Genomic DNA, 27,162 nt, shown 5'->3' on the forward strand with positions numbered 1-27,162 from the left:
GGTTAAACAGAGTCAGTTCCAATGGACAATTTGTCATAAGGGTTTTTTTTTTTCTCCCGCAGGTGTACGTTACCGCTGAGAGGCGACTACGGACTGGCGTGGAGCAGCAGGTAGGGCAGGATTAAATAGTCCACCTGGTGATCGCTTGGGATGGGATGCAGGTGTGGGGTTAGCAGCCACGCCCGTGGGCGTGGGCATCCCAACAGCACCCCGGACGCCGGGCCGCGGACCATGACAGTACAGGCTATATAGAATTCTAAATTCTGTCTTTTACACAAACTGCCTTGCACATCTGCATCCTCTAGACTTTATAACTATATGATGTAATCCTTTTTCATCTTAAACTCTTCATACAGTGCAGTTATGTCTCATAGAAGACTGTGCTACATAGCCATCGGAATGATCCTGCCTTTTTTGTAGTACAAATAACATTTATCTTTAAAAAAGCCTCTCTATGGAAAATTTCAAGGTGCACATGCTACATGAATCGGCTGACATTGATTGTAACATCATAAAACCAGCTGCACATATCTGAAAAGGAAAAAAAGAGAATGAGAGACTGGAATGTTAGAGAAGGAAAAACATTTTATATAGAACACACACACTCTGTACTCCCAGCCAGTCAGCGAGCCAACCAACAAGCTAGCTAGCTAACAAAGCAAAGGAGAGCGTGGGTTGTCATCCCTGTGTTTCTGTAGCTCCACAACCATAAATTAAGCCCCTGGGAGCAACCAACAACCAGATAGGGAGGGATAAAGAGTGGGTGAGAGAGAACAAGGAAAAAGGCTGAGAGAGGAAAAGCAACAGAGCGAGTAAGGGAGTCAGAAATGAAGACAGGAAGATGGGAGCAAAGACATGAAGCCTAGAGACCCAGTGGAGGCCCCAAAGACTGAACAAGAGAAGGAGTGGGAGGCAGAAACCCGCTCTCCCTTCCCCTCCATCCCCCTTCTGCCAACTGTGCAAGCGCTTAAGGCTTTCATCATCTCTGATTTTTGTGGGGTGATTTTCTGATTTGAGATGCATCGCATCAGTGACTGTGGATATTGTAGAGATCACAAAGCCTGAGACACATAATTTGTAAGGTTTGTGGCGTGTAGAGCAAAAAGAGGGAGCACAGTCAAAAAAAAACTAGTTCTTTAACCTTCAGTACATCTTTACTCAGAACAGTCCAAAATGGTTGACCTTCAATCTCAGTGTCATATCAAACATGTGAGGGCTGAATGTCAGCTGTCAGGTAATGTGCAAAAAAAGGTGCTAATTGTCTCCCCCTACACACAGAGAGACATATAGTTCCTACCTTGCCCCTGTGTAAAAGGCCTCCCACACAGGGAGTGCTTTAGCATTGTTAGAGAGGATGCAGTCATCCATCATCCAGCCATCAAGGGAGAGACAGTGACAGGTTATAGATTGGCTTGCTCTCTCTCTTCTCCCTCTCTCTTTTTTTTCCTTCAGAGAAGGGACATGGGACAAAAGATGTGCTCCACATAATCAATACCCAGCCTTCTGTCCATCTTGGGGAATACAGTGGTACAGTGAACACTGAGTCACACCTGCAGGCTTTTTCCAAGGCTTTTTTTTCTTCCCTGTGACCAGTGTTAGTTGTAGCACATTATAAAGTACTGCACAAGAGTAGTCAGATCACTTTTTTATTATAACCAGTAAAGAGAAGATTTCATTGCACACTGTGTCCCTCTGACTCATTACTGTACAGTTAAATGTAACCAGTCCCATGGTGCATTGTTGCACATGTAAAGATTAGCTATCAAGACGCAGAGAGGATGTGTAAGCATTTGTAGTATTTTACACTAGGCTAGCCCTAACTGTCTATCAACTGCGAAGAGCTTTGTTTCACCTTTTAAAGAAGCATTTGTAACCTAAAGTATGGTACCATAGCACTCATGTTGAAAGCCTACTAAGAATTGCACCAGTGCTACAGCTCCCAAATCACAAGAGCTAGCTTTTAGCTAAAGCTGTCACTCTGATGCAAATTAACAAGCTTGTGAGGAAATGCTATGCAATGAGGTAAAGTCAACAGAGTCGGGGATACACATTTTTCCCAAGTGACTGATGGCTACCAGATGGTGGCCAACTGGTCTCAGCTCCTGTGTGACTGGAGCATAAAGTGGACTATAAGAGAGATAATCCCATACAGCTTATGACAAAATTTGATCCGAAGTGATTGATGGCCCTAATCACGACCTTTTGACCCCCCGCCCCTCCCCTCCGTGGGAAACCCCCAGCGTGACGAATCGTATCCGGAGAAAGGGGGGTGGGAAACCCCCCGCGTGACGAATTATATCCGGAGAAAGGGGGGCGGACCCCGGAAGCGCGCCATCTGTTGCTAACCGTAACGAATTGCACCCTGAGAAAGGAGGGGTGAACCCCCGGAAGCGCGCCATCTGTTGCTAACCGTGTCGAATCGCATCCTGAAAAAGGAGGGGTGAACCCCCGGAAGAGCGCCATCTGTTGATGTGAAAAAAAAGTTTTTAGTGGGAGGGACTGCAGCGAGGGAGGAGAATAAAAACCAGAGAGAGGAGTCCCGTCACAATTTCTAAGTCTCTCACACACAAGATGGATTCTTTCCTTCTGCAGCCCTCCAGCGGTCCTGTTTACTTGGACGGTGAAGAAATCTGCTCTCCCGCAGAACCCTCCTCGAGCATGGGCGGCAGCAGCAGCGAGTGGGCCTCGTCGATTATCAGCGATACGCCGGTCTCTATCTACAGTACCAGACCCGAAGCAACCGACACTCCGCGGAAAGAAGGAAGAAGTAAGAACGTCTTCATGTTCCGCAGCCAAATTCCAGCACCGAGAAACTTGCGAGGAGAATGGACTCTGCCTGCTGAGGGTTGTGGAAAGTGGGGCTACATATTCAAATATGAGTCGGGGGAGGTCTGGTTTTATCAGTTGAACGAAGGAGAAAGCTTGACGGAATCGAGCACCATTGTGAAGCTGACTCCCAGTGACTGGGCCGTGCTGAAGCTGCTTGTTGCGATGGCTATCGGAGAGGCAAATGAGGATTTTCCCATTCCTGAAGAGGAAGATGTTGCCGCTAAAAGACCCCGGAGAGAGGTAGATTCTCCTCCCCCTCCTCCTCCTTCTCCTTCCGGCTCCAATGATGAAGAAGAGCATGATGCTGCTGTTGATGAAAAAGATCCTCCTTCCCCTCCTTCTGTCTCCTCTGATGAAAAAGCGGATACTGCTGTTGAGAATGATGAGGATAAAGAAAAGACCCCCTCTGTAGAGGATGCTTCCTCCCCTGATGAATCAGCTGATGATGATGATGATGATGATCATCCTCTCGACACAGAAGAAGAAGAAGAAGATGATGAGCCCCTGGCTGAAAAACTTCTAGAAGAAGATGATGAGCCCCCAGCTCCAGAAACAAAAGAGGAGAAAGCAGCTCCTGAGAATAAAGAAAACATTCCCCCAGCTCCAGAAATAAAAGAGGAGAAAGCAGCCGCTGAGAATAAAGAAAACATTCCCCCGGCTCCAGAAAAAGCTACGGAAGAAGAAGCTATTCCCCCTCCCCCGCCGCGGAACGGAGGCATACGCTTCAATGATGAGCAACTGATCAAGACTAAAACAATCTTGTCAACCGTCTGGTCTTCAGGAACCACAGCCACGGGGAGATGGAGAATGAGAGCGAGTCTGCGTTCGACTGACGAGTCTGATGCCCCTGACATTTTTGTCTTGGAAAAATTCAGCTCCGACTGCGGATTATTTCGCAGCTTGATGGTTATACCAGCCAAAGAGTGGGTCGTAAGAATGCTGCAAGTGAGGAAGGATATTACAATTCTTTTTCAAACTTGCCGCTGCTGGAGGGATGCCGTAGGAGTAAGGAAATGTCTCAACTTCTGAAAATCCCCGCCCCTCCCGGACCACGCCCCCTTCCTTCTGTTTTAAAAGTCCGATCAAAAAAGCCTTTTTTAGCTCTGAGAGAGAGATGGACTCTGCACCCCTGCTTCGCGATGAGGAGACCGGCTCCACCGATTGTTTTTCTGACGAGGGCGAGCTGGTACCCGACACTCCCGGTTACTGGCCTCTGAAGCGCCAGAGGCGGCAGCGGCAGCAGCAGCATACCGACGAGATGGACGGCTGGGCGTCTTCTTTATTCATCGACACTGTGAAAACAGCCGTGTATCATCTGGTCAACTTGGTGATAAACAAGCACCGCACCGACGAATGTAATGGATGTAAGATAGACCATCCCAGCCAGAGACAACACGAGTGCCTGCAAATTCTGGAGGATGATTTTTATTCCGACAATTATTATAACATCAGAAAGAAACTGCTCACTCCTCGCTTTGTGCCTTCCATTCAACGTTTGCTGATTGCTCGCAACATCAAAACTGAGGATGTTAAAGTCGGGATGGTTGCGGAGACCTTGCTTCATGAGCTGAAATCGGTGAGGAAAGTCTTTGATGCCATCACAGACGCTTATGACAATTTGGTGGGGCAAGATGTGGTTAAAATCGGGGAACTCCGTTTGGTTACGGAGTTTTACAAAGGTTGCTGATTCTTATCCTGCATGCTTCCTATAGTTAACCTTGTTTTTAAACCATGTATTCTGTTTCTTTTTAAAAAAAACAAAAAAAAAAAAAAAAAAAAAAAAAACTACCTCGTTTTTAATCGTGTATTCTGTTTTTTTAAAATCCTACCTCATTTTTTAATCGTGTATGCTTTAAAAAAAAAAAGTATCCTGTTTGTTTGTAACCTTTTAACATGTTTACCTCATGTTTTTTAAAAAAAAGAGTTTTTGTAACCGTTTGACTCTATAACTGTGTTTTATCTCAGGGTTTTGAATAAAAGTGTATTCTGTTTCTTTTTAAAAAACAAAACAAAAAAAAACTACCTCGTTTTTTAATTCTGCTTTATTTTAATCATGTATTCTGTTTCTTTTTTAAAAAAAACAAAAAACTACCTCGTTTTTTAATCGTGTATGCTTTAAAAAAAAAAAAATATCCTGTTTGTAACCTTTTATCATGTTTACCTCACGTTTTTTTAAAAAAAAAAGAAAGAGTTGTTGTATTCTATAAGTGTGTTTTATCTCAGGGTTTTGAATAAAAATGTATTCCTGTTTTTTTCGCATGTTAAACCTTCTGGTTTTGAATTAAAAAAAAAAAAAAGAGTTGTTGTATTCTATAACTGTGTTTTATCTCAGGGTTTTGAATAAAAGTGTATTCCTGTTTTTTTGTAACTTACTTGTATTCTATAAGTGTGTTTTATCTCAGGGTTTTTGAATAAAAATGTATTCCTGTTTTTTTGCATGTTTAAACCCTCTGGTTTTGAATAAAAAATATTTAAAAAGCATTCATCTCTGGTTTTTTGAATATTGTATTCCTGTTTTCTACACATTAAGCCCTCTGGTTTCAAAAAAATAAAAAATAAATAAATAAAAAAAACATTCATCTCTGGTTTTTGAATAAAATAATAAAAGCCGACTCCTGCGACGTTATAACGCAGACGAGCTTTTTATCAGAAGACGAGATGGCCGAGAAAAGTGAGATGAAAAAAGTGTATTATGACCCGCATCACCCAGGTAGTTTCGGAGGAGTAAATAGACTTCGACGCGCTTTAGAAGATGAAACTGGTAAAAAAGTAGATATCCGCAAGGTGCAGAATTTTTTATCCGAGCAGGACGCCTATACTCTGCACAAGCCGGCGCGAGTAAGATTTAAGAGAAATAGAGTGTTTGTGACCAAACCCCTGAAGCAGCTTCAGGCCGACCTGTGCGACATGAGACAGCTGTCTGAATACAACGACGGATTCAATTATTTATTAACCGTCATAGACGTATTTTCAAAAAAGGCTTACGCCCGCCCCCTGAAAAAGAAGACGGGTTCTGAAGTGACTGAAGCTTTCGAATCTGTGTTGAGAGAGAGCGAAATACCGGAAAATTTACAGACCGATGCGGGAAAAGAGTTTTTCAACAAGAGTTTTCAAGCTCTGATGAAAAATCACAGCATCTCCCATTTTGCTACCGCCAGCGACCTAAAGGCCTCGGTGGTGGAGAGATTTAACCGCACTCTGAAAACGAGGATGTGGAGATATTTCACCGCGCACAATACCAGACGCTATCTGGAGGTGTTGCCCGACCTGTTAGAAGGATATAACCGCAGTTATCACAGCAGCATTAAAATGGCACCTGCCGAGGTGCGCCCCGAGAACGCGGATCAGGTGTTTCGCAACTTGTATGGAAACACACCCGCCCGTCCTAAAATAAAGTTGAAATTTAAGAAGGCGGATCTGGTGAGGATATCCAAATTGAGAGGAGTATTTGATAAAAAATACGAACAGAGTTTCACGGACGAAATCTTTACTGTGATCAGGGTCCTTCACCGATCGCCACCGGTGTATAAATTACAAGATTATGACGGGGACCCCATTGATGGGTCGTTTTATGAGCCCGAGCTGCAGAAAGTGAAACTGACCGAGGACAAAGCGTTTCATGTGGAGAAGATTTTAAAGCGGCGCACAGTCAGAGGGGAAAAACAGGTTTTTGTCAAGTGGAAAAACTGGCCGGATAAATTCAACAGCTGGGTGAAAGCCTCGGAAGTGGTAGGAGTATAAAAAAAGAGACCCCTCGCATCATTCGACTCATTTTTTAAAATTCATCATGCAGTCCGAAGGGTTTTACGTGACCCTGCCTTCCAACGCCAGCAAGGGCTTATTTAAAGATAACGCCAGCGGCTGCTACACGGTGGATCTGGCCAAACCCCTCGAGCTGACCGGAGAATGGAGCGTGGGCTTATGCGAATTCATTTATCCGCGCACATGGTACAATCTACCGCCGGACGCCTCCTACTTGGAGCTGATGCGGACGACGGAGGAAGATCAGCCCCTGGTGATTTTAAAATTCGGCAGGGGAGGTCATTACGGACGCGTTAAAGATCTATTGGATCACCTGGTGCCAGCGATCCAAAAGTACGACCCGTCCTTCGAGGCTTCATTCAACAACGTCACCAAACGTCTGGATATCAAAGGAGTCGGGAGCCATAAAATAAAGGTCTTCCCTCCTCTGGCTTACATGCTGGGATTGAAAACGAACGAGTGGTGGACTCTGTCAAAGCGCTCTACTCCGTATCCGTGCGATATGAACGCGGGCGTATATAACCTGTTTCTCTACACCGACATCGTTCAGTACCAGCCGGTCGGTGACAGTTACTCACCGTTGCTCAGCGTCCTTAACGTGAAAGGCGATTACGGAGACGTGATCAGCATCAGACATAATACGGTCCATTACTTACGCGTTTCTAAAAAATACATTAAAACCATACGCGTAGAAATTAAAACGGACCGCGACAGATTCGTGGATTTTGTTTACGGGAAAACGATAGTCAAGCTGCACTTTAAACCGGCTTGACAATGGCTGCGCGTCTTCCGCAGGACCCCCACCGTTTTGTGAGGTATTATGAGGGGCAGGTGGGAGGTTCCCTTCCGGGTTTTTACGGAGCGCCCGTGATGTACGGCAGAGGGATAGGATCCATCTTCTCCAGACTGTTTCGTTTCGTGTCTCCTCTCTTCAAATCCGGGTTCGCCGTAGCTAAACCTCACCTGAAAACGGCCGCAACCAATATCGCTACAGACGCTGTGAAAAGAGTGATGGGTAAGCTGACAGAGCCTCGCCAGGAGGGGGCGGGTGGTATGATGGTCCTCTCCCGCAGGAAGAGGAAACGCCCTCCGGGCGAGCGGATTAAAAATAAAAGCGTCGGAGTAAAAAGTAAATCAGTTAAGGCTGGCAGCGGGAAGAGAAGGAAGCCCCAGAGGAGCTCTGACATATTTTAGAAGAAAATAAATAAATAAAAAATGTCTCTCTTACACAAGAAATCTGCCGAATGCACCCTTGCCGAACTGGATCTATTTTCGGCTCCCATGACCCAGCTATCCATAGAGGATAAAAAATATCAAGAATGTCAGCCCCTCTCTGCTTTGAACGACAACTCACCCATTGAATTTTTCATCCCCGGAGACGGGGAAAAGTATCTCGATCTGAACGACACCATGCTCCATCTGAGAGTGAAAATTACGGAAAGGGACGGGAGCAACATCCCACCCGACGCGGGGGTAGCCCTCATCAATTATCCTCTCAACACAATTTTCAGTCAGTGCGACGTTATTCTGGGGGATCGATTGATTTCGCAGTCCAGCGCCACCCATCCTTACAGGGCCATGATCGAGACGCTGCTCAACTTTTCAGAAGACACTCTAAAGAGTCAATTCAGCGCCGGTCTGTTTTACAAAGACACTGCCGGAGACATGGATTCTATAGTTATAAGCAACGGGCCGAACAGAGGGATAAAACAGAGAGCCGTTTTCACGGCCGAGTCGCGAGAAGTGGACCTGCTGGGTCCCCTCCACGCAGATATTTTCTTCTGCGAGAGGCTCCTGCTGAACTCTGTGGATTTGAGAATTAAATTGATACGCAACAGCGATGCCTTCAGTCTGATGGGAACTCGGGATTCGCAGTTTGCTCTGAAAATAACTTCGGCCTCTCTGTTTGTTAAAAAGGTCACTGTCTCGCCGGCCGTCAGGCTGGGGCACGCCGCGGCCCTGATGAAAGGAAACGCCCTCTATCCTCTTTCACGCGTTTCTGTGAAAACCTACTCCATCCCTGAAAATTCCAGGATCTGCAACCAAGAGAATCTCTTTCTGGGAGCCATGCCCAAATACGTGGTCCTGGGCATGGTTCATCACGACGCCTTCACCGGGAGGAGGGATCTGTCGCCTTTCAACTTTAGACACAACGATGTGGAGTATCTGGCGTTGTGTCAGGACGGCAGGCAGGTGCCCGCCAAAGCTTTCCAGCCACAGTTTGACCGCGGAAATTCGGTCAGGGAGTTTTATCACATGTTTTCCGCCACGGGGAGACACCTCAAAGATTTACCTCTGAGCATCGATCGCCGGGAATTTAATGAAGGGTACGCCCTTTTTGCCTTTAATCTGGAACCCAGCGAGGATGCTGACGCCCTGTCTCCCGTCTCCAACGGGAATTTGAGGCTGGAGATGAGATTCAGAGTTCCTCTACCTCAGACCACCACTCTCATAGTGTATGCTTGCTACGACTCAATTCTGGAGATTGACTCTAAAAGACAGGTGCTGGTGGATTATTACTAAAATATACACACATGGATAACCTTCAGCTGGAGCACATTCTACATCGCGCCTTGGGAGACGTTTTCTGCGGGGTTTGGGCCTCGGACCAGCTGGCCTTTTTGAGGCGCGACTTTAAACCCCCCGCCTACTTTATAGTAAACACACACCCCTCGCACTTGAGGGGAGAACACTGGCTGGCTCTGACTCTGGAAAAGGACGGTTCCTCCACTTTTTTTGACTCTTACGGATTCCCTCCCGACTTTGCTCACTATCCCTCGGTCATCTCAGAGTTTCTGGAAGACCGCTCTGACAAAATACTCTATCACGATCGTCAACTTCAGCACCCTATGTCTGTCGTTTGCGGGCAACATTGCATTTTTTATCTATGTCACAAGGCTCAGGGGTTATCCGTCGGTAAAATACTTTCTCTGTACTATAACGATGTGTTTAAAAATGATGACATGGTGTCTGACTTTCTGAAAGGACGCTGCCCCGCTCGCTCTCGCAGAGGTCATCACGTGGCGTGCTCCTTACAAAAGTTTAAAGATGTGTGTATCGAATAAAGAAACGTAAACAAAAAAAAGTTTGTTGCAGCGTTTTTTTTTTATTTCATTTGTAAACAAAAAAACATTTGATTTTACATAGAGGTCCAGGTCGGGGAAAGCGTTATTTTGACCCGAGAAGGTTTTCTCCCCCTTCGCGCAGGTGTCTGTCCTCCCTCCTCCTCCTCCTCCACAGATTTAAGACGCGCATACTGGTCGCGAGCTCTACGGTTATGTATTGAGGATGAGGGTATGTTTGTTTCGACCAAAGTAGTTAAAAACGCGTTCCATCCTTTCGGTCGCGTTTGGTTTTTACTTTTAAAAGAGAGGGAGAGGTTTTTAAATAGATCGATCATGTGCGAACCCCGCACCGCATCCCCCTTGTAAACAAATTCACCCCTCTTTGTCCATCCTCCTCCACCCTCAGGTAATTTCTGCATAATGTAGCGGGCGTTTTTGCGATCTCGAGGGGGTAAGGATTTTAATACTTCTTCCATCATTTCATCATCCTCCTCTCTGGGCCGCTGCACTTGTTGCTGCACCTGCTGATGCACCTGCTGCTGTTGCACCTGCTGCTGTTGCACCTGCTGCTGCGCCTCCTCTGGCGGGAGGTGGAAAGTCACCCTACTCTCCTCGTCCCGGTCCTGTTTAGAGAGTGTGAGATATCTCCGCAGCAGAGACTCGTATCTTTTGATTTTTTCATACGAATTTAGCCGCGGATCCTCCAGTATGGCTTTCATCTTTTCGTCCAAATCGTCTTTGGCAGTTTCTCTGACGGTAGGCTCGGTGGGTCGGGTCAGTTTTTTCAACTCGTGAGAGGGAACGAGAATCATTTTTTTAAACATCTCAGCGTTTTTGAAATATTCCTCCCAGCAGGTTCCCCAGAATGGGTACGGCTGCGGACAGCAGAGGGAAAAGAAACCCGCCCGTTTGTTTCTTTAAAACTTGACGCTTACGGTTTAAACTCGTTTTCTTGTCGGCCAGCAGCCTGATGATCTTTTTCTGGCGTTTCAGTTTTTGGTATTGAGGAGCGGAAAGAGGTATGTTTCCCTTTAAAAGATTTAAAGCTATCTCGCACAGCGCTTGGAGGAAATCCAGGGAGCTGTGAGCGAGAATGTCTTTGCGTTTCTGCGGCGACGCGTGGTACAGAGCTTGCAGTAAGACTGCGTTTCTTTTTATACGCTGAGACATGGCTACTTGGGTTTAGGCAGGTAAATGACGGGGTACTGCCCCGGAAGCAGACCGGCGCGCACTCTGTAGCGTTCTGGGCACGAGGGGGTGAGATCGAGGATTAAATACCCGTGGGGCTCCTCGGTGGCGTCTTTGAAACTGTCTGAGAAAAATGTTTTTTGCGAAGGGAAAATCTGACGGGCCAAAATCTCAATCTGCAGCTTGTCTCTGGGGTTTTTAAACAACACCATATAATTGGAGTTTAAGCTGATGGTGCGGCTGTATTTACCCTGATGAAAAACGTTCTGGGTTAGCATCATAACCGAGACGTTTTTATGGTGGCGGTATTGAGTGAAAATTTTAACCACTTCCTGGTGATCCGAGGCCTGAAAGATGACGTCATCCAGCACCACCAGAACGTCTCGGAAATCTTCAAAAGAATCAGGCAGCCCTTCGATAAATTTAATGTTTTTATTGGTCTTTGAAAGCTCCTCATACATGGGTTGAAAAGAAGTATAAATCCACACAATATTCGCGGGCACAGTATCCATGACGCGTTCACAGTTTTCCAAAACACACTTTACAAAATGAGTTTTCCCACACCCGCTAGGACCCACAACTAGACAGGAAAAAGGCACTTTCAGTCTGTGATCAAAATCAGTTTCCTCCATTCTTTTTTTAGAAGAAAACAAAAACACTAGTACCCGAAAGGCAGAGTTGTACCGTCTGGAAAGAGACGTCTCTTGTCGTAAACCACGCGAAACTTTTTCTGAAATGTTCTGTTTTTGAGCACAAAGCCTCTCTTATCCCTCTGAATTCCGTTCTGAAGGGTCTGGAGCTCCGCCTCTTTCATACCTGAAAGGTAACTTTCCACCAACCCGCTCATACTGTCGAAATTGACGCGTTCGCAACATTCTCTCGTCTGCGTTATTCCTTTCATTTTTACCACCATTTTCTTTTTGTTTCTGGTCCGGTAGGCGTAACTCTTTGGACCCGCGGAGACAAATTCCTGGATGGTGTCCCCGTCTAATTCGTCCGTGAGATCCCCTAGATAGTTACCCAGCTCTAAAGGTTCCTCCCCCTCTTTCACTACGTAGATCAGAGAGTCGGTGTCGGTGTACAGAACGCTGCGCTGCAATTTTTCTAAATACTCGTAGAGTTTTAGGCGGGCGTAGGCTGTAGTAAATGCGGCAATAAAAACGTTATTGGTAGCGCCGGGAGGTATCACGCACCGCTCGTTATAGCTCCACTGAATTAAAGCCACTTCCTGTTTTTTGGTCTTTAAAAAAGAGACGTGTTTAAAGACGTACTGTCCTGAAAAGACGTAGTTAAAAAACTGACTCGGTTTTCTGACCAGAGTGGTCTGAGTCAGGTTGGTTCTCTGAGCAAACTTTCCCCAGAAACTGTTGAGACACAATTTCGAAACTTGTCTTTTAGCCCGATTCACCTCTATTTTTGACGGGTCTAAACGTATGCCCTGATGCCTGTGGTACTCTTCCACGTATTTGTTCCTCTCATCCTCGTCGCGAGCTTCCGGAGGATAACCGGAGGCTTCCTGTTTGCCTTTGAGAAAAGTGTTAATATAACCGGCAAAAATATCGCTGCTGCGACTATCAAAGTGCCAGACCTCTGTGATTTTAGCCACTCTGTAACCTAATTCTAAGGCTTTGTTAAACTCGACGGTGACCCAGACCCCGGTGAGAGCTCTGGCCTCGTCGTCGTGAAGGCACGGATCGCTTTGTTGATTGGTCTCGGCGCATGTGCGACAGAGGGAGAATATTAATTTACCTCCGGGGGTTTTGTACGGTAGAACGGGGAAATAGAGCCCGCGCGGCGGGTAAACGGTGGCTCTGATCAGCCCGAAATAACTGCGAGGGTCTGCAAAATTCTCTCTGATGATTTGGGGGTGATGCAGAGGGTAAGCGCGCTTGGCGTTGACGTAAGGGTACAGGGATGTGACGTCTACGTAATACACATTTTCTCCTGGCGAGGCGCTGTAACGCAGCCTCAAGGCCGAAGTGCGGCCTCCGTAAAGTCCCGAGCGAGGAGACAGAGGTTCCGGGACTTCGTAGCTCCGCATAAAATTTATAACCTCCTCGTTCGATTTTTTCATCTCGTTCCATTCGTGCTCCCACAGAGTGACCGTGCGGACTCTGTAAACGTTTCTCAGCTCCCGGAGCCTCGCCTCGGCAGAGGCTTGCAGGTCCCCGTAAGGAGCGCGGGTCAAAGGGCAGATTTCCTCAGGCCTGTAGCATTTTGGACAGCCGTGATAAAAGCATCCCAGAAATTCCCACACCCACTTTTCCCCGTTAATCAGCGCGTATCCGTCGACAAAGTACGGGCCTATTTTTTTCTCTCCGCCGGTTGTGAGAGCGTGTTGAACGGGAATTTTCTGAGAGTGAGCTACCCACTCCAGCCACTGAATGGACGCGTGCGAATAGGCTTTGAACCTGCGCCCGTAGTTGTCGGGCGAGGGGATAGCCAGACTGTTTTCGGGTAGGAAATTGGTGAGAAACACTTTCATGCAGGCTGAAGCTATAGTGACGCAGCTGAAAGGGTCTACTTTAGTTTCGCCTATAAACCCGTCTCTGAACTTTACGCACGCCTCTCTCAAGATATTAACGTCGTTTCGGCAGTAATACAGGGACTCTTTTTCAAAGTTAAACACTCCCCGGGAGGCCTCGCAGTGCCAACGCAAAAACTCTGCCCTTTCGGCTGGTGACATGCGCTCCACCCCGTAATCTGAAGGAGGAGGGTACGGACCCGAGTATTTTAAGCGGTCCCGCGAGCTGAATTTGTGAGGAAAAAATCCCTTGGATTTGTCCTCGAAGCCTAAAGCTTTGGGCATAGCGCTGAGACGCATGGTGAGAAAAGAAAGCGAGTCTATGAATTTGAGAAGGAAATCGGATTCTGTGAAACATATAATTTTACTGCCTTGCATGATGAGAGAGGGCGTCATCCCACCCCCCACCAGCTGACTTAGAATTAAATAGCTGTCAAACCCTTTCGCGTTGTGCGCAACGAACGTGGTCTCTCTATATTTTTTCCTTCTGTATCTTTGGAGAAACTTTTCAACACAGTCTACACCGTAAGCGTGCCACTCTTCTCCTTCTAGAGATTTTGTGCACACTAGGTAAGGGACGTGCGCCCCCTCCCTGTCTGGGAAGGTTTCAAAGTCATAAAAGATTATGGAAGCGTTATCAGAGTTTTCATGTTTCAAAGGTTGGATGTAACACAGGTGTTGATCGTCGTCGGGAGGAAGCTCCGCGCGACAGATTTTACATCTGGCGGCTGTGCACCTGTGCATTCCGCGACGGGAGAGGTGCTTGCAGTCCGGACATTTATACAATTGTTGACAAACGCTGAGGTCTGAACCGGAGTGAATTCTAGGTTGTTTGTGCTTTAAATAACACGCACGTGTGCGACATGATCTGTTACAATCCGTACAGATTACAGAGTCCAGAAAGTGAGAGGGGCATGCGGGGTCAAAACAGAGGTTGCAGCGGTTTTGACAAAAGTGTTCTTCTCTTTTATAATACCCGCGGTGACATTCGTCGCAAATGTACTGAATTCCTAAAAATGTTTTTAGATTTTTTATCCCGTAATAGTGATGGTGGAATAAGAATAAGTACAGCGGGTGAGGCGTGTTCGGGTAGTCTGTTTCGATTAATGAAAGAGTTCTGTCCTCGGGCGGGCGGTAAAACACGACGATTTTACGTTTTAGTATTTGTTCGAATTTACCTATGTCGGTGAGAGTTACCTGAGTGCGATCGCTCAACCCCGCTAAACGCTGCAGCTCTCTGCCGCGTTCCAGGGCCTGTTTATCTGTGAAATGAGGTTGAGTGAGGTGAATCAGGTTGATGGCAAAACACAGATTATCGTTTTTGTTTTTTACCACGTACAGACAGCGGCGCTTTTTGACTAGAATTTCATCGTCTAACATTTTTTGAATCTTTTTACGCGGGTCATTACTGCCACCGCCTCTAGGATTTCTAATTACTTGCACAACAATTTCTAGGGGAGAGCCTGCGACGATCGCTCCGTTTGATTGTATCAGCCTGGCTAGCAGGTCCTCAAAAACCGGTACAATGTTTTCAGCGCTTTCGTCATCGACGTTAAAAACAGAGTGATTTCGCGCGTGCTCGCTGATGATCTCCAGTTGAACCCGGTCGTTACGACTAACTTCCGGTCTGACCCTATCCGCTAGATCTACAAAATTATCCCTGACGTCGAGGTAAAATTGAGCGAGGTCGCTCGCTTCATCCGGAGAGGGAATGTTAAATACTCGCCTTATTTCAAAATTATTAAAATGTTCGCGGCGAGTCACCGCATCGTTCTGTACCCGAGATCCTCCTCCTTGTTGATGCTCCGCAGGCCGGTCCTCCTCCCTGGGCTGCTGATGATGATGCTGCTCCACCTGCACCTGCTGCTCCCCCTGCTGCCGGTCGTAGAGCTGAAGAGCATTTTCTATCGGCTGCAGAGGGTCAAAGTTCAGTAGACCGGCAAGCCGCTCGTTTTCAATGTTTTGAAGGAGGATCTGCAATGCGTTTTCTAAAGGTTGTAGAGGGTCGTTTGGTGGTGGTGGGGCTATATTGTTTTCTAACGGTGGGGCTAAATGTTCATGGTTTCTGTTTAATTCTGCCACGGCTTCCAACAAAGCCTCAGGAATGCTGTGTTCTTCCGACATGATTTTCTTTATTTCTTAATTCACAGACTTTTACATGCTTTTACTTTACAGGTCCTTGTGTCTGTATATCGATGCAAATGTGCGAACTGTTGCGACGTACATGAAAGCGAGTTTTTCAAGGATTCTCTTCTTATGAAGCATCCGTCGAGCTGTAAGAAAAGACGGACAGAATGTATTTTTTAAACCTTACATTTTTTATAGAGCAGAGAAGTTTAATAGGTTCGATTCATCCCCCCGTCAATTACCTCTCAGTCTTCCGAGAGGAGCTCTCCTGAGAGGAGGCGATCTGGACGGTTCCTCCTCAACCTGATTTTCTTCCGTCTGATTTTCTGTATCGGTCTCTGTCGGGGAAAATAAAACAGAAGAGATTTAAGAAAACAATCTCATCCTTCCTATTTTTTTGAGAATGAAAAAAAACGTTTTATTTACCTCGCTCCTCCGCCCGATTGTCTGTAGCGGCGGGGGATTGGTTAGGTAAATCCGCAATCTCGGCTGCCGAGAAATAAAACAGAAGAGATTTAAGAAAACAACCTCCTCCTCCCTATTTTTCGAGAATGAAAAAACTTTTTATTTACCTCGCTCCTCCGCGCGATTGTCTGTAGCGGAGGGGGCTTGAATAGGTATATCCGCAATCTCGGCTGCCGAGAAATAAAACAAAAAAGAGAAAGATTTAATAAATAAAAAACTTTCTAGCACTCTTTATACCACTCCAAGTCGGGAGGGGCGGTATAGCACACTCTGATTACTCCGCCACATCCTGATATTTATCGAAATGACGGATGTTGCATCATATTGTTTACCTTTTGGTTTAAAAGGTATTTTCCTGCAGTTCTCCCGGTATGCGTTGACGAAAATAACGTCGTCGTCTTCTTCTTCTTCTTCTTCTTCTTCTTCTTTTCGCTGCGGCGGGGTCTGTATATTCTCGGTTACCTCTGTCGAGAAATAAAGCAAAACTTTTTAAAAATCTGCTCCGGGTCGGGAGGGGCGGTATAGCACACTCGGATTACTCCGTCACATCCTGTTATTCAACAAAATGGCTGATAATGCATCATATTGTTTACCTTCGATTTTAAAACTTTTTTCTCCGCGGTTCTCCCGGTATGCGGAGACGAAAATAGTGCCGTCTTCTCTTCCACGCGGCGGCGGCGGAGGTTCTGCGGGGGATATGGCTTCTAATTCGCCGCGGAAAACGGCCGGATTTCTGCTGTTACTCACTGCATTATCGATTGTTTCTGTAAGTATCAGAGCATGGTTAAATCAAGTCTATCTAAACTTATTTAAAAAATGGTATATACTTATTTAAACGTACCGTAGTCCACTTGCGTGAAATCATTGATGTAGAAATCTAAAAGAAAGTAATCAAATTATTGACATCTCTGTTGATATATAATTTAAAGTCGTAAAGAAAAAAACTTACCGGGGTGAGGTATGAACAGATCTGGCGAGATGGCCCTCTGATCGGCGTCGTTGTTTGAACGGAATGCTGACATAATATTCACGGATTCTTCCTCGCGATTGGTAGAACTGTCACAGATAGCGACTCCCCTTCCGCTTCTTCTCTCATTTTATCCTAGTCTAGCGAAGCATCTGTTTTTCGCATCTTTCTCTTGACAATACCGGTAGTTAGAGTGGGCTGTTTTTTTTCGATTGGCTTCTTGCGAACGCCGTCTGTTTTCCCCCATTCCGCAACGGTAAAATATGGCTTTGAGACGGGTATTTGTTTTACCAAATGGACAATTGCTGTCTGACCTTGTTCTTGCTGTTGACAAAACTCGGCTCATGGTTGACTCTTTCCCACAGAGGGGAATAAACTTATTCGAATATTAGCTTTTTTTTTCCTCGCTAAGACTAGTTTTATGGGGAGATGTAAGAAACAGGGTTACAAGCAATGATAATATCGGATGTTGACTCCTCAGCGTCATCATTTTCTATCTATTGAGAAAACTTATTGTAAAAAGTAATGAAGAAAAAAACTCCTCCTTGCCCCGCGGGGTGGGTGTGTGTGTGTGTGTGTGTGTGTGTGTGTGTGTGTGTGTGTGTGTGTGTGTGTGTGTGTGTGCCTTCTGTTTTCTGCAACGGTAAAATACGACTTTGAGACGGATATTTGTTTTACCAAATGGACAATTGCTGTTGACAAAACTCGGCTCATGGTTGACTCTTTCCCACAGAGGGGGGTGCTTTAATAAACTTATTCGAATATGAGCTTTTTTTTCCACTAAGACTAGTTTTATGGGGAGATGTAAGAAACCGGGTTACAAGCAATGATAATATCGGATGTTGACTCCTCAGCGGATCAACATTTTCTATATATTGAGAAAACTTATTGTTAAAGTATTGAAGAAAAAACTCTCTACTTTGGTCTGACAAGGAGCAGGTTGCGTAAAACCTACCTCATATAGATGTTTTAATAATAATAATAATAATATTTTTTTGGAGGGCGTGTTATAGGATATAAGCATTGAGAAAAAAAAAAACCTGATATCTGCCGTCTCACTCCTCCTTGGCCTGCGGGGTGTGTGTGTGTGTGTGTGTGTGTGTGTGTGTGTGTGTGTGTGTGTGTGTGTGTGTGTGTGTGTGTGTGGGCCTTCTTGCGAACGCCGTCTGTTTTCTGCAACGGTAAAATACGGCTTTGAGACGGATATTTGTTTTGCCAAATGGACAATTGCTGTTGACAAAACTCTCATGGTTGACTCTTTCCCACAGAGGTGTGTGTGTGTGTGTGTGTGTGTGTGTGTGTGTGTGTGTGTGTGTGTGTGTGTGTGTGTGTGTGTGTGAAACAAGATCGCCTGTCGCTGGTTTGTTTTTTCAGTCTCTTGTAAAAAAGGACTCTCAAAAGGAAAAGTAGTATTCACTAAGCGATATTTATTCAATTTTTTTTTTTTTTTACACATAGGCAGCCTGTAGGTTACAAGCGGATAGAAAGTTCTTCTTTTCATCACAAGCTATGGTGTATCTTAAATGTTACAAGCGGATAGAAAGTTCTTCTTTTCATCACAGAATCATCTGCTGCATCACCGCTGTGCTTAGGGAACATGATGCAACAGGTCTGAAAATGACTAGACACTTCCGGAGTATTTCCGGTAGGGTCATAAGGTCCGGATCGATGCCTTCCATAGTAAATATGCTGTATTTGAATATATCATATTCAAAACCTTCTTCTTTGGGAGAGCAGATCTCATCGGGCACAGGACCGCTGCGGGGCTGCAGAAGGAAATCCATCTTGTGTCTGTGCCTTAGAAATTGTGACGGACTCCTCTCTCTGCTTTTTTATTCCCCTCCAACAGATGGCGCGCTTCCGGAGGTTTCCCCCCTCCCTCTAAAAACTTTTTTTCCCAACAACAGATGACGCGCTTCCGGAGGTTTTCCCCCTCCCTCTAAAAACTTTTTTTTCCCCCAACAACAGATGACGCGCTTCCGGGGGTTCACCCCTCCTTTCTCGGGGTGCAATTCGTTACGGTTAGCAACAGATGGCGCGCTTCCGGGGTCCGCCCCCCTTTCTCCGGATATAATTCGTCACGCGGGGGGTTTCCCACCCCCCTTTCTCCGGATACGATTCGTCACGCTGGGGGTTTCCCACGGAGGGGAGGGGCGGGGGGTCAAAAGGTCGTGATTAGGGCCATCAATCACTTCGGATCAAATTTTGTCATAAGCTGTATGGGATTATCTCTCTACTATATGCATCAAGTCATATATACGCAAGCTAATAGCTGAAGGGAATTTATTTTTTGTGAAGCTAAAGCACTCTAATGAGTTACTTTTTAGTATCCTAATGAATAACCTTTCAGTGACAGCAATCATGTATTGTGGCATGGTCGTTTTATGTGAAATTACAGGGCCATAATCTATTTATTATTGTTATTATTGTCTACTATGTTTTACTTTTTTGTGATGGGCACAGGAAACATGCCAGTTTAAAATTAATTGTACTTGTATAACAACTATTCTATTCTAGTCTCTCCTTTCTGGACAGAGGCCTGGCACACGGTCTGACTGAAGCAATCAATATGAAAAAAACAATTATACTAAAACTCTGAGAAGCTGTGTAAAGTGTAAATAAAGTCAGAATGTAATGATTTGCAAAGTTCATTGACCAACAGTTTACTCACAATAGAAAAAAGAACACTTATCAAATGTTTAAACTGAGGCATTTTACTATTTCATGAAAAATATCAGCTAATTTAGAATTTGATGCCAACAACATGCCTCAAAACAGTTGGGTCTTGGGTAACAAAAGGCTGGAAAAATAAGTAGTACTGTAAAGAAACAGCTGGACAAACATTTAGCAAATAAGTAAGTTAACTAGCAGCAGGTAAGTAGCATGACAAGATAAAAAAAAGTTCTTAAAAGTAAAAACGGACAGAGGTTTTACCAATCTGAAAAAACAAACTGCTTCTAAAAATTGTGGAACAATTCCAGAATAATGTTCATCAACATAAGATTGTGAAAACTTCGACTAGCTCAGTATGTATATGTATCTACAGTACATAAAGTCATCAAAAGATTCTGAAAATGTGGAGAAATCTCTGCACGAGGAACAAAGCTGAAAATCAGAAGTGGATGCCCGTGATCTTTGTGACGTGACACAGCACTTCAATGAAACAGGCATGATTCTATCATGGTCATTGCATGGCCACAGGAACACTTTCAGAAATCATTACCTGTGAACACATCTGTGCCGCTCACAAATGCAGGTTAACACTCTATTGTGTAGATAAGGAGCTATATGTGAACATGATCCAACAATGCTGCTGTCTCCTCTGTGTCAAAGCCCATTTAAAATGCACTCAAAGTGGAAAACTGCTCTGTGGTAAGACAAATTGAAATTCTTTTTAAAAGCATGGACAACGCTTCATCTGGACTAAAGAGGAGCGGTACAATCAAGCTTGTTATCAGCGCTCAGTTCACAAGCCTGCATCTTTAATGTTATGGGGGTAAATTAGTGCCCACCAGACCAAAATCACTGTCTTTATTAGGCAATACTAAACTATCTTCTGCAGCTATTGCTACAGCATTGCTCCACAGTAGAGGAGCCCAGGTGCTGACCTGGCCTGCCTGCAGTCCACACCTTTCAACACTTATAAAACAATTTGGCACATCATGAAATGAAAACTACAACAAAAAAGAGCCAGGACTGTTGAGCAAGTAAAATCCTATATCAGACAAAAATGGGACAAGAGTCCTCTCTCAGGAGATCAGGAACTTGTCTCCAGATGTTTTCAGACTGCTGTTAAAAGAAGAGGGGATGCAACATGGTGGCAAATATGGCCTTTTCCCAACTTTTTTTTAGATATTTTGTTGCCATCAAATTGAAAATGAGGTATTTTTTTTCTTAAAATGATGCATTTTTTAAGTTTAAACATTTGATATGTTTTCTATGATGTATTGCGAATACAATATGGATTTAAGAGAATGCTTTTCCTATTTTTGTTACCCTATCACTTTGGTTTTCTTTCTTTTTTCTATCTTTCCCTTGCAAATGCTTCATCACACTCACAAAGTTCATCCTCATATCAACTATACATTTCAGTGACTTGTATTTACACCCCTTCTTCTGTTTGTACCATCTGTTTCATTGTCCATGCCTTGCTCTCTTGTGCCTTGTACTACTTTTGAAAACAAAGCTATTTCAGGGTAGGTGTAACGGTACTCCTGCCAGCACTGGGGGAATTGAATTATAGACATATGTCTGTTAATGTGTTTCAGCATTATTGCTGCTGTTATTGTCCTTTAGGGGAGCAGAACTGGACACTAGAGCAAGGGCTGTTGGAAAAAAAAACATTATTACTATGTGACTGTAAAGCCCCGTGAGGAAAATTTGGGAGTTGTGATATTGGCTACATAATTACAGTACAGTGACCTGACTGAACTTACAAACACCAAACTTTAAATTGCTGTTGATTCACGGCTAGAGTTTGTATCCAGTCCAAAGTAACCTGAGAGTATATACAATATTCCACTCTTGTACAGTCTAACAACACAAATCTATAGCAGTTTAAATCATAGACTGGCCTATTTGGTTTGCTTCCATATAAAGATCACTTCCTGTGAAAATAATGTGACTCCTGCAGAGATTTTCCTCTATAGCAAAGGTAATTTTCCAGTGTCAACAGATTCATTAAAAAAGGAAAAAGGAAAAAAAAAATCTGGCCTATTTCCTTGAGATAAGAAGATAATTATACAGAGCCTGGCATCCATGACAACAATCTTGTCGTCTAATGGTTATCATTTATGAATAAAATGTGACATGTAAGACTTTATTCTAAGAGAGACGTTATCTAAGATAGATACAGCCACTGTGATGTTTACTAAACAATATCAGTGATATCAATGTGAGTATTTTCACTACCACCGTCTTGGTGCTTCAAAGTAAATGCACACATAAGGTGCCAAGTGGTCAGTCACAAGGTATATTGACCAAGATGGGGACCATAACTTACAAAATAAAAATCATGCTGTATTCAGTAAAACTTAAAACCATCAAATGAGACAATAAACTTGTGAAAAAAGTCTTAAGGTCAGAGAAATAACAAATGTATTTATTTTTTCCTCTCTGACTCTTTTACAGTCTGTACAGTCTGCCTTTTTTTCATTCAGATGAATTGCCCCCTGCTGGTCATTTCAATAATTTCTACATTTGCTTCATAGTTCAGAATCCTAAGCTCCATCCATCTTTTGTATGCAATCTGTGGGCGACTAGCTGCTACAGCGGGACTTGTTTTTAAATGAGTGGGGCTGATCTGAATGTTATCTCAAACAGAAAGATAGTGCAATGTCAGCCTGTGTCAAACTGGGACTGAGGCACAATCTATTGTGCTGATCTGACATTTTAAGCTTAAATCAGTCACTACACTGCTGATAAGATGTTGGGTGCTCACCTTCATTTTTTTACTTTAATGTGGTCATAATTCTGAGATACTACATGCTTGATTTGGCTGTCAATGTTCCTACTAATATGAAGAAAACAGATGAAATAGCTGTTGCTGCTTGTTGTGAGTCTTTCTCTATGGAGACATGGAGAGTGACGAGGGGCGAGAGGCTTTTTATTTCAGTAGCAACAGTATTACTTTGTACTACTTTGTACAGCTTTGTACTGTACAGCTTTATTACTGGGAAAGAGAGAGTGGCCGTTTTACTAATCCACCCTTCCATGTTATAATGAGTGTTGTGCTTCATACATTACTCGACTATTTTATTTTCAATTCTGCAAAGGCTTGGAAAGAATGAAAGCATGCCTGTACCCTTATGAATGCATCATACATCAATAAAACTGTCATTTATGAAGGATCTATGATGATGAATGTCACGGCGGGGTGCGCCGATGTGTGTGGAAACAGGACCCAAAAGCAGATGATGACGAGGAATTGTAATGATTAACAGAAAGGTGAACCTTTAATGCGATGACGGCAGGGAAATGAACCAAGAGACCAAAAACAAACAGGCAAAACACTAAGAAACAAAATACTAAATGGTACTGAGACCAAAACCTAAACTATGACTGTGGTGGAAAAATAATAAACAAAGACCATGACTAAGACTAATAATACATAACAGATGAAAACTAGAACTATGACTGAGGTGAGGTAAACAGGCTAAGACCATGACTAAAACTGTGACCCTGGTGAGATAAACAGACGAACCGACAATGGCATGAAGAAAACAAAAGGCTTAAATACAGACATGAGGTGATCAGGGGAAGTGGGGACACATGGGGGAACAGCTGACAGACATAAACCTAATGACAGGACCAGGAGAGAAAGCTAAATACAATGAACAAAGAACACATGACATTGTCAAAATAAAACAGGAAATACTAACAACTAAACATGACAACACAACTCAACAGACCCAACACGTGATGAATAAATACCAAACCCCAAAACATAGAAAACCCAGGAACAATAACCAATAACTGCCTAAACTAAAGGCAAAATAGGAAATAACACAAACTAATAACATATCAAAAAATACAAAGAAAACTCAGAGTGCTGGGTCGGAGACCCAGCCTGTGACAGAGCCCCCCCCCCCCCCCCCCCCCCTTAAGGGCGGATTCCAGACGCCCGAAAACAACCAGAAAACAAACACAAAAACCACAACAACCCACCCAGGGCGGGCGGAGGGGGACCAGGAAGGAGGGCCGGAAACAAAACCAAAAACAAAGCACCAGAAGCACACAGGCCAAAAACAACAAGGGCACAAAAATCCGAGACCCATCTTCAGGAGGGCGACCACGAACCCGGCAGAACAGGAGCGCATGGCGAAGCGGTTCAGGTGGCCGCCCCGGAGGTCGACAGCGAAACCAAAGAAAATCCAAAAGTTCAGGAGGCCGCCCCGGAGGTCGACAGCAAAACCAAAGAAAATCCAAAAGTTCAGGAGGCCGACCAGGAGGCCAACGGTCCAGCAGTCCAAAACCCATGAGCTCAGGGGGCCGACCCGGAGGTCGAGAGCACAGCAGGTCAGAAGACAAAAGTTCAGGAGGCCGACCCGGAGGTCGAAAGCACAGCAGGTCGGAGGTCAAAGGTCCAGGGGGCCGACCCCGACGGCAATGATGTCCAGCTGACGGCCCGGAAAGCGGCCGGCGATCCCGAGGGACAAAACGAGGCTTGGGCGACGGCAACACAACCGCAGAACCAGGCGAGGCCGACACAGAAACAGAGGCCGAAGCCGGACCAGGCGGAGGCGAAACAGGAACAAAAGCCGAAGCCGGCCCAGGCGGACGCAAAGCAGAAGCCGGACCAGGCGTAGCAGAGGCCGCAGCCGGACCAGGCGAAGATGACGACTCTGACGAAGCCGGACCAGGCGAAGATGACGACTCTGACGAAGCCGGACCAGGCGAAGATGAAGACACACAGGCCGGACCAGACGAGGCTGAAGACGCACAGGCCGGACCAGACGAGGCTGAAGACGCACAGGCCGGAGCCGCAGCAGACGAAGCACAGGCCGGAGCCGCAGCAGACGAAGCACAGGCCGGAGCCGCAGCAGACGAAGCACAGGCCGGAGCCGCAGCAGACGAAGCACAGGCTGGAACTGGACCAGGCGAAGCACAGGCTGAAGCTGGACCAGGCGAAGCACAGGCCGAAGCTGGACCAGGCGAAGCACAGGCCGAAGCTGGACCAGGCGAAGCAGAGGCTGAAGCTGGACCAGGCGAAGCAGAGGCTGAAGCTGGACCAGGCGAAGCAGAAGCACAGGCTGAAGCTGGACCAGGCGCAGCAGAAGCAGAAGGTGGCTGGACGAGCTCCTCGGGCCCGCCAGCAGACGTGGCATGAGGCTGGAAGGGCTCCTCGGGCCCCCCAGCAGACGTGGCATGAGGCCGGAAAGGCTCCTCGGGCCCCCCAGCAGACGTGGCATGAGGCTGGAAGGGTTCCTCGGGCCCCCCAGCAGACGTGGCATAAGGCCGGAAGGGCTCCTCGGGCCTCCCAGCAGACGTGGCATGAGGCCGGAAGGGCTCCTCGGGCCCTCCAGCAAACGTGGCATGAGGCTGGTGCGGTTCTCCTGAACCCCCAGCTGACGAGGCGTGAGGCTGGACGGGCTCCTCGGGCCCTTCAGCTGACGAGGCATGAGGCTGGATGGGCTCCTCGGGCCCTCCAGCTGACGAGGCATGAGGCTGGATGGGCTCCCCGGGCCCTCCAGCTGACGAGGCATGAGGCTGGTGTGGTTCTCCTGAACCCCCAGCTGACGTGGCATGAGGCTGGACGGGCACCTCGGGCCCTCCAGCAGACGAAACTAGAAGCCGGCTGGGTTCACCCGAACCCCCAGCAGACGAAACTTGAAGCTGGCTGGGTTCTCCTGAACCTCCAGCAGACGAAGCATGAAGCTGGCTGGGTTCTCCTGAACCTTCAGCAGACGAAGCATGAAGCTGGCTGGGTTCTCCTGAACCTCCAGCAGACGAAGCATGAAGCTGGCTGGATTCTTCTGAACCTCCAGCAGACGAAGCATGAAGCTGGCTGGATTCCCCTGAACCTCCAGCAAACGAAGCATGAAGCTGGCTGGAGTCTTCTGAACCTCCAGCAGACGAAGCATGAAGCTGGCTGGGTTCTCCTGAACCTCCAGCAGACGAAACATGAGGCTGGCTGGGTTCTCCTGAACCTCCAGCAGACGAAGCATGAAGCTGGCTGGGTTCTCCTGAACCTCCAGCAGACAAAATGTGAGGCCGGACGGGCTCCTCGGGCCCTCCAGCTAACACTGAAAAAGGCTGCACAAACTGCACCTCCGTCCCCGGCTCCAAAACGGCCTGGTTTGCAGTCCCACAACAGCTTAGCTGAGCCTGATGGCTAGCATTTCCTGTGCAAACAGTCTCTTTGCAGCCGAGCTCATGAACCGGAGAAGCAGTGTCAGTTTCAAAAACCTCCGGAGAAAAAATATGAGGAGCCAAGATATAGTCACTCACTTGTGTTTGTGATACGGAGCGTCGGTGGCGCGCACGCCGCTTTTTCTTAGGAGTGGAAGATGGCGGAGCAATGGATGGAAGTCCCTGATAACTCCGAGGTCCCCCGAGAGCCAGTCGAGTTCCCCGGAAAGAATGCTCGTGCTCCGGAATGAGCCACGGCTTCCACCGGAGCTCCTCCTCCAAGAGAGCGCAGAATATAGACTGGCGCTCGTCGTCGTCCAAGTCTATGGTGTGCGGCACTTCCTCGCGCTGAACTGTGACAGGAGTATGGCGAAACTGTGATGAGGGCGTGGAAACTGGCGAGCTGAGAGGTGGTGACGCTGCGGCGAATCTCAGCGAACCGACACGAACACACTCAGGTTCCGGAGGCAGCAATGGTGATGACTGATTGTGGGGTTGTTGTGACTGGTGGGTGCTGGAAGCCATTTCCTGACTCGACAGTCCCTGAGCCTGCAGCATCTCCTTTATCCTCGTAAAGGCAGCAACTATGGCAGGTGAGTCCGGGAGCTGGAGAAGGCGGGGATCCCTCTCCATAATAGCTTCAGCAACGTTAATCATTACCAACTTGCTCTTCAAATCGGGCGCTGAAAAGATGCGGTCGAGGATCGCTTGGATCCGAGCAGTCTCCTCCAGACACTCGGTGAGAGCAGAATCCGCTGGGTCCATGACTGTTCGGTTCGTACTGTCACGGCGGGGTGCACCGATGTGTGTGGAAACAGGACCCAAAAGCAGATGATGACGAGGAATTGTAATGATTAACAGAAAGGTGAACCTTTAATGCGATGACGGCAGGGAAATGAACCAAGAGACCAAAAACAAACAGGCAAAACACTAAGAAACAAAATACTAAATGGTACTGAGACCAAAACCTAAACTATGACTGTGGTGGAAAAATAATAAACAAAGACCATGACTAAGACTAATAATACATAACAGATGAAAACTAGAACTATGACTGAGGTGAGGTAAACAGGCTAAGACCATGACTAAAACTGTGACCCTGGTGAGATAAACAGACGAACCGACAATGGCATGAAGAAAACAAAAGGCTTAAATACAGACATGAGGTGATCAGGGGAAGTGGGGACACATGGGGGAACAGCTGACAGACATAAACCTAATGACAGGACCAGGAGAGAAAGCTAAATACAATGAACAAAGAACACATGACATTGTCAAAATAAAACAGGAAATACTAACAACTAAACATGACAACACAACTCAACAGACCCAACACGTGATGAATAAATACCAAACCCCAAAACATAGAAAACCCAGGAACAATA

At 46.0% G+C, this 27,162-nt stretch overlaps 2 protein-coding genes across 2 annotated transcripts; one reads left to right on the top strand and one right to left on the bottom strand.

The window, feature by feature from the left end:
* Positions 1–7,872: 7,872 nt before the first annotated feature.
* Positions 7,873–9,114, top strand: LOC308394503 (uncharacterized protein F54H12.2-like; the record flags this gene model as incomplete). The annotated part of the gene is made up of 1 exon (XM_080878861.1): positions 7,873–9,114. The coding sequence occupies one exon, from the start codon at positions 7,873–7,875 to the stop codon at positions 9,112–9,114; it is 1,242 nt and encodes a 413-aa protein (XP_080734987.1).
* Positions 9,115–14,799: 5,685 nt separating this feature from the next.
* On the bottom strand, positions 14,800–17,298 carry LOC308393838 (uncharacterized protein). Its single transcript, XM_080877858.1, has 8 exons — positions 16,910–17,298; positions 16,802–16,837; positions 16,554–16,724; positions 16,293–16,424; positions 16,068–16,130; positions 15,922–15,984; positions 15,738–15,833; positions 14,800–15,641 (listed from the first exon to the last, which is right to left on the bottom strand). The coding sequence occupies exons 1-8, from the start codon at positions 16,980–16,982 to the stop codon at positions 15,538–15,540; spliced, it is 738 nt and encodes a 245-aa protein (XP_080733984.1). The 5' UTR covers positions 16,983–17,298; the 3' UTR covers positions 14,800–15,537.
* Between the last annotated feature and the right edge of the window lie 9,864 nt (positions 17,299–27,162).

Source organism: Rhamphochromis sp. 'chilingali' (assembly GCF_963969265.1).
Source record: "Rhamphochromis sp. 'chilingali' genome assembly, chromosome: 3".
Taxonomy (NCBI): domain Eukaryota; kingdom Metazoa; phylum Chordata; class Actinopteri; order Cichliformes; family Cichlidae; genus Rhamphochromis; species Rhamphochromis sp. 'chilingali'.

Bases quoted from the DNA above. Each gene is read 5' to 3' on its own strand.
- LOC308393838 (XM_080877858.1), bottom strand. From the start codon at position 16,982: ATGTCAGCATTCCGTTCAAACAACGACGCCGATCAGAGGGCCATCTCG. The intron at 16,725-16,801 runs GTACGTTTAAAT...TGATACTTACAG, and splicing joins TTTCACGCAAGTGGACTACG to AAACAATCGATAATGCAGTG. The intron at 16,131-16,292 runs GTAAACAATATG...ATTTCTCGGCAG, and splicing joins AATACCTTTTAAACCAAAAG to CCGAGATTGCGGATATACCT.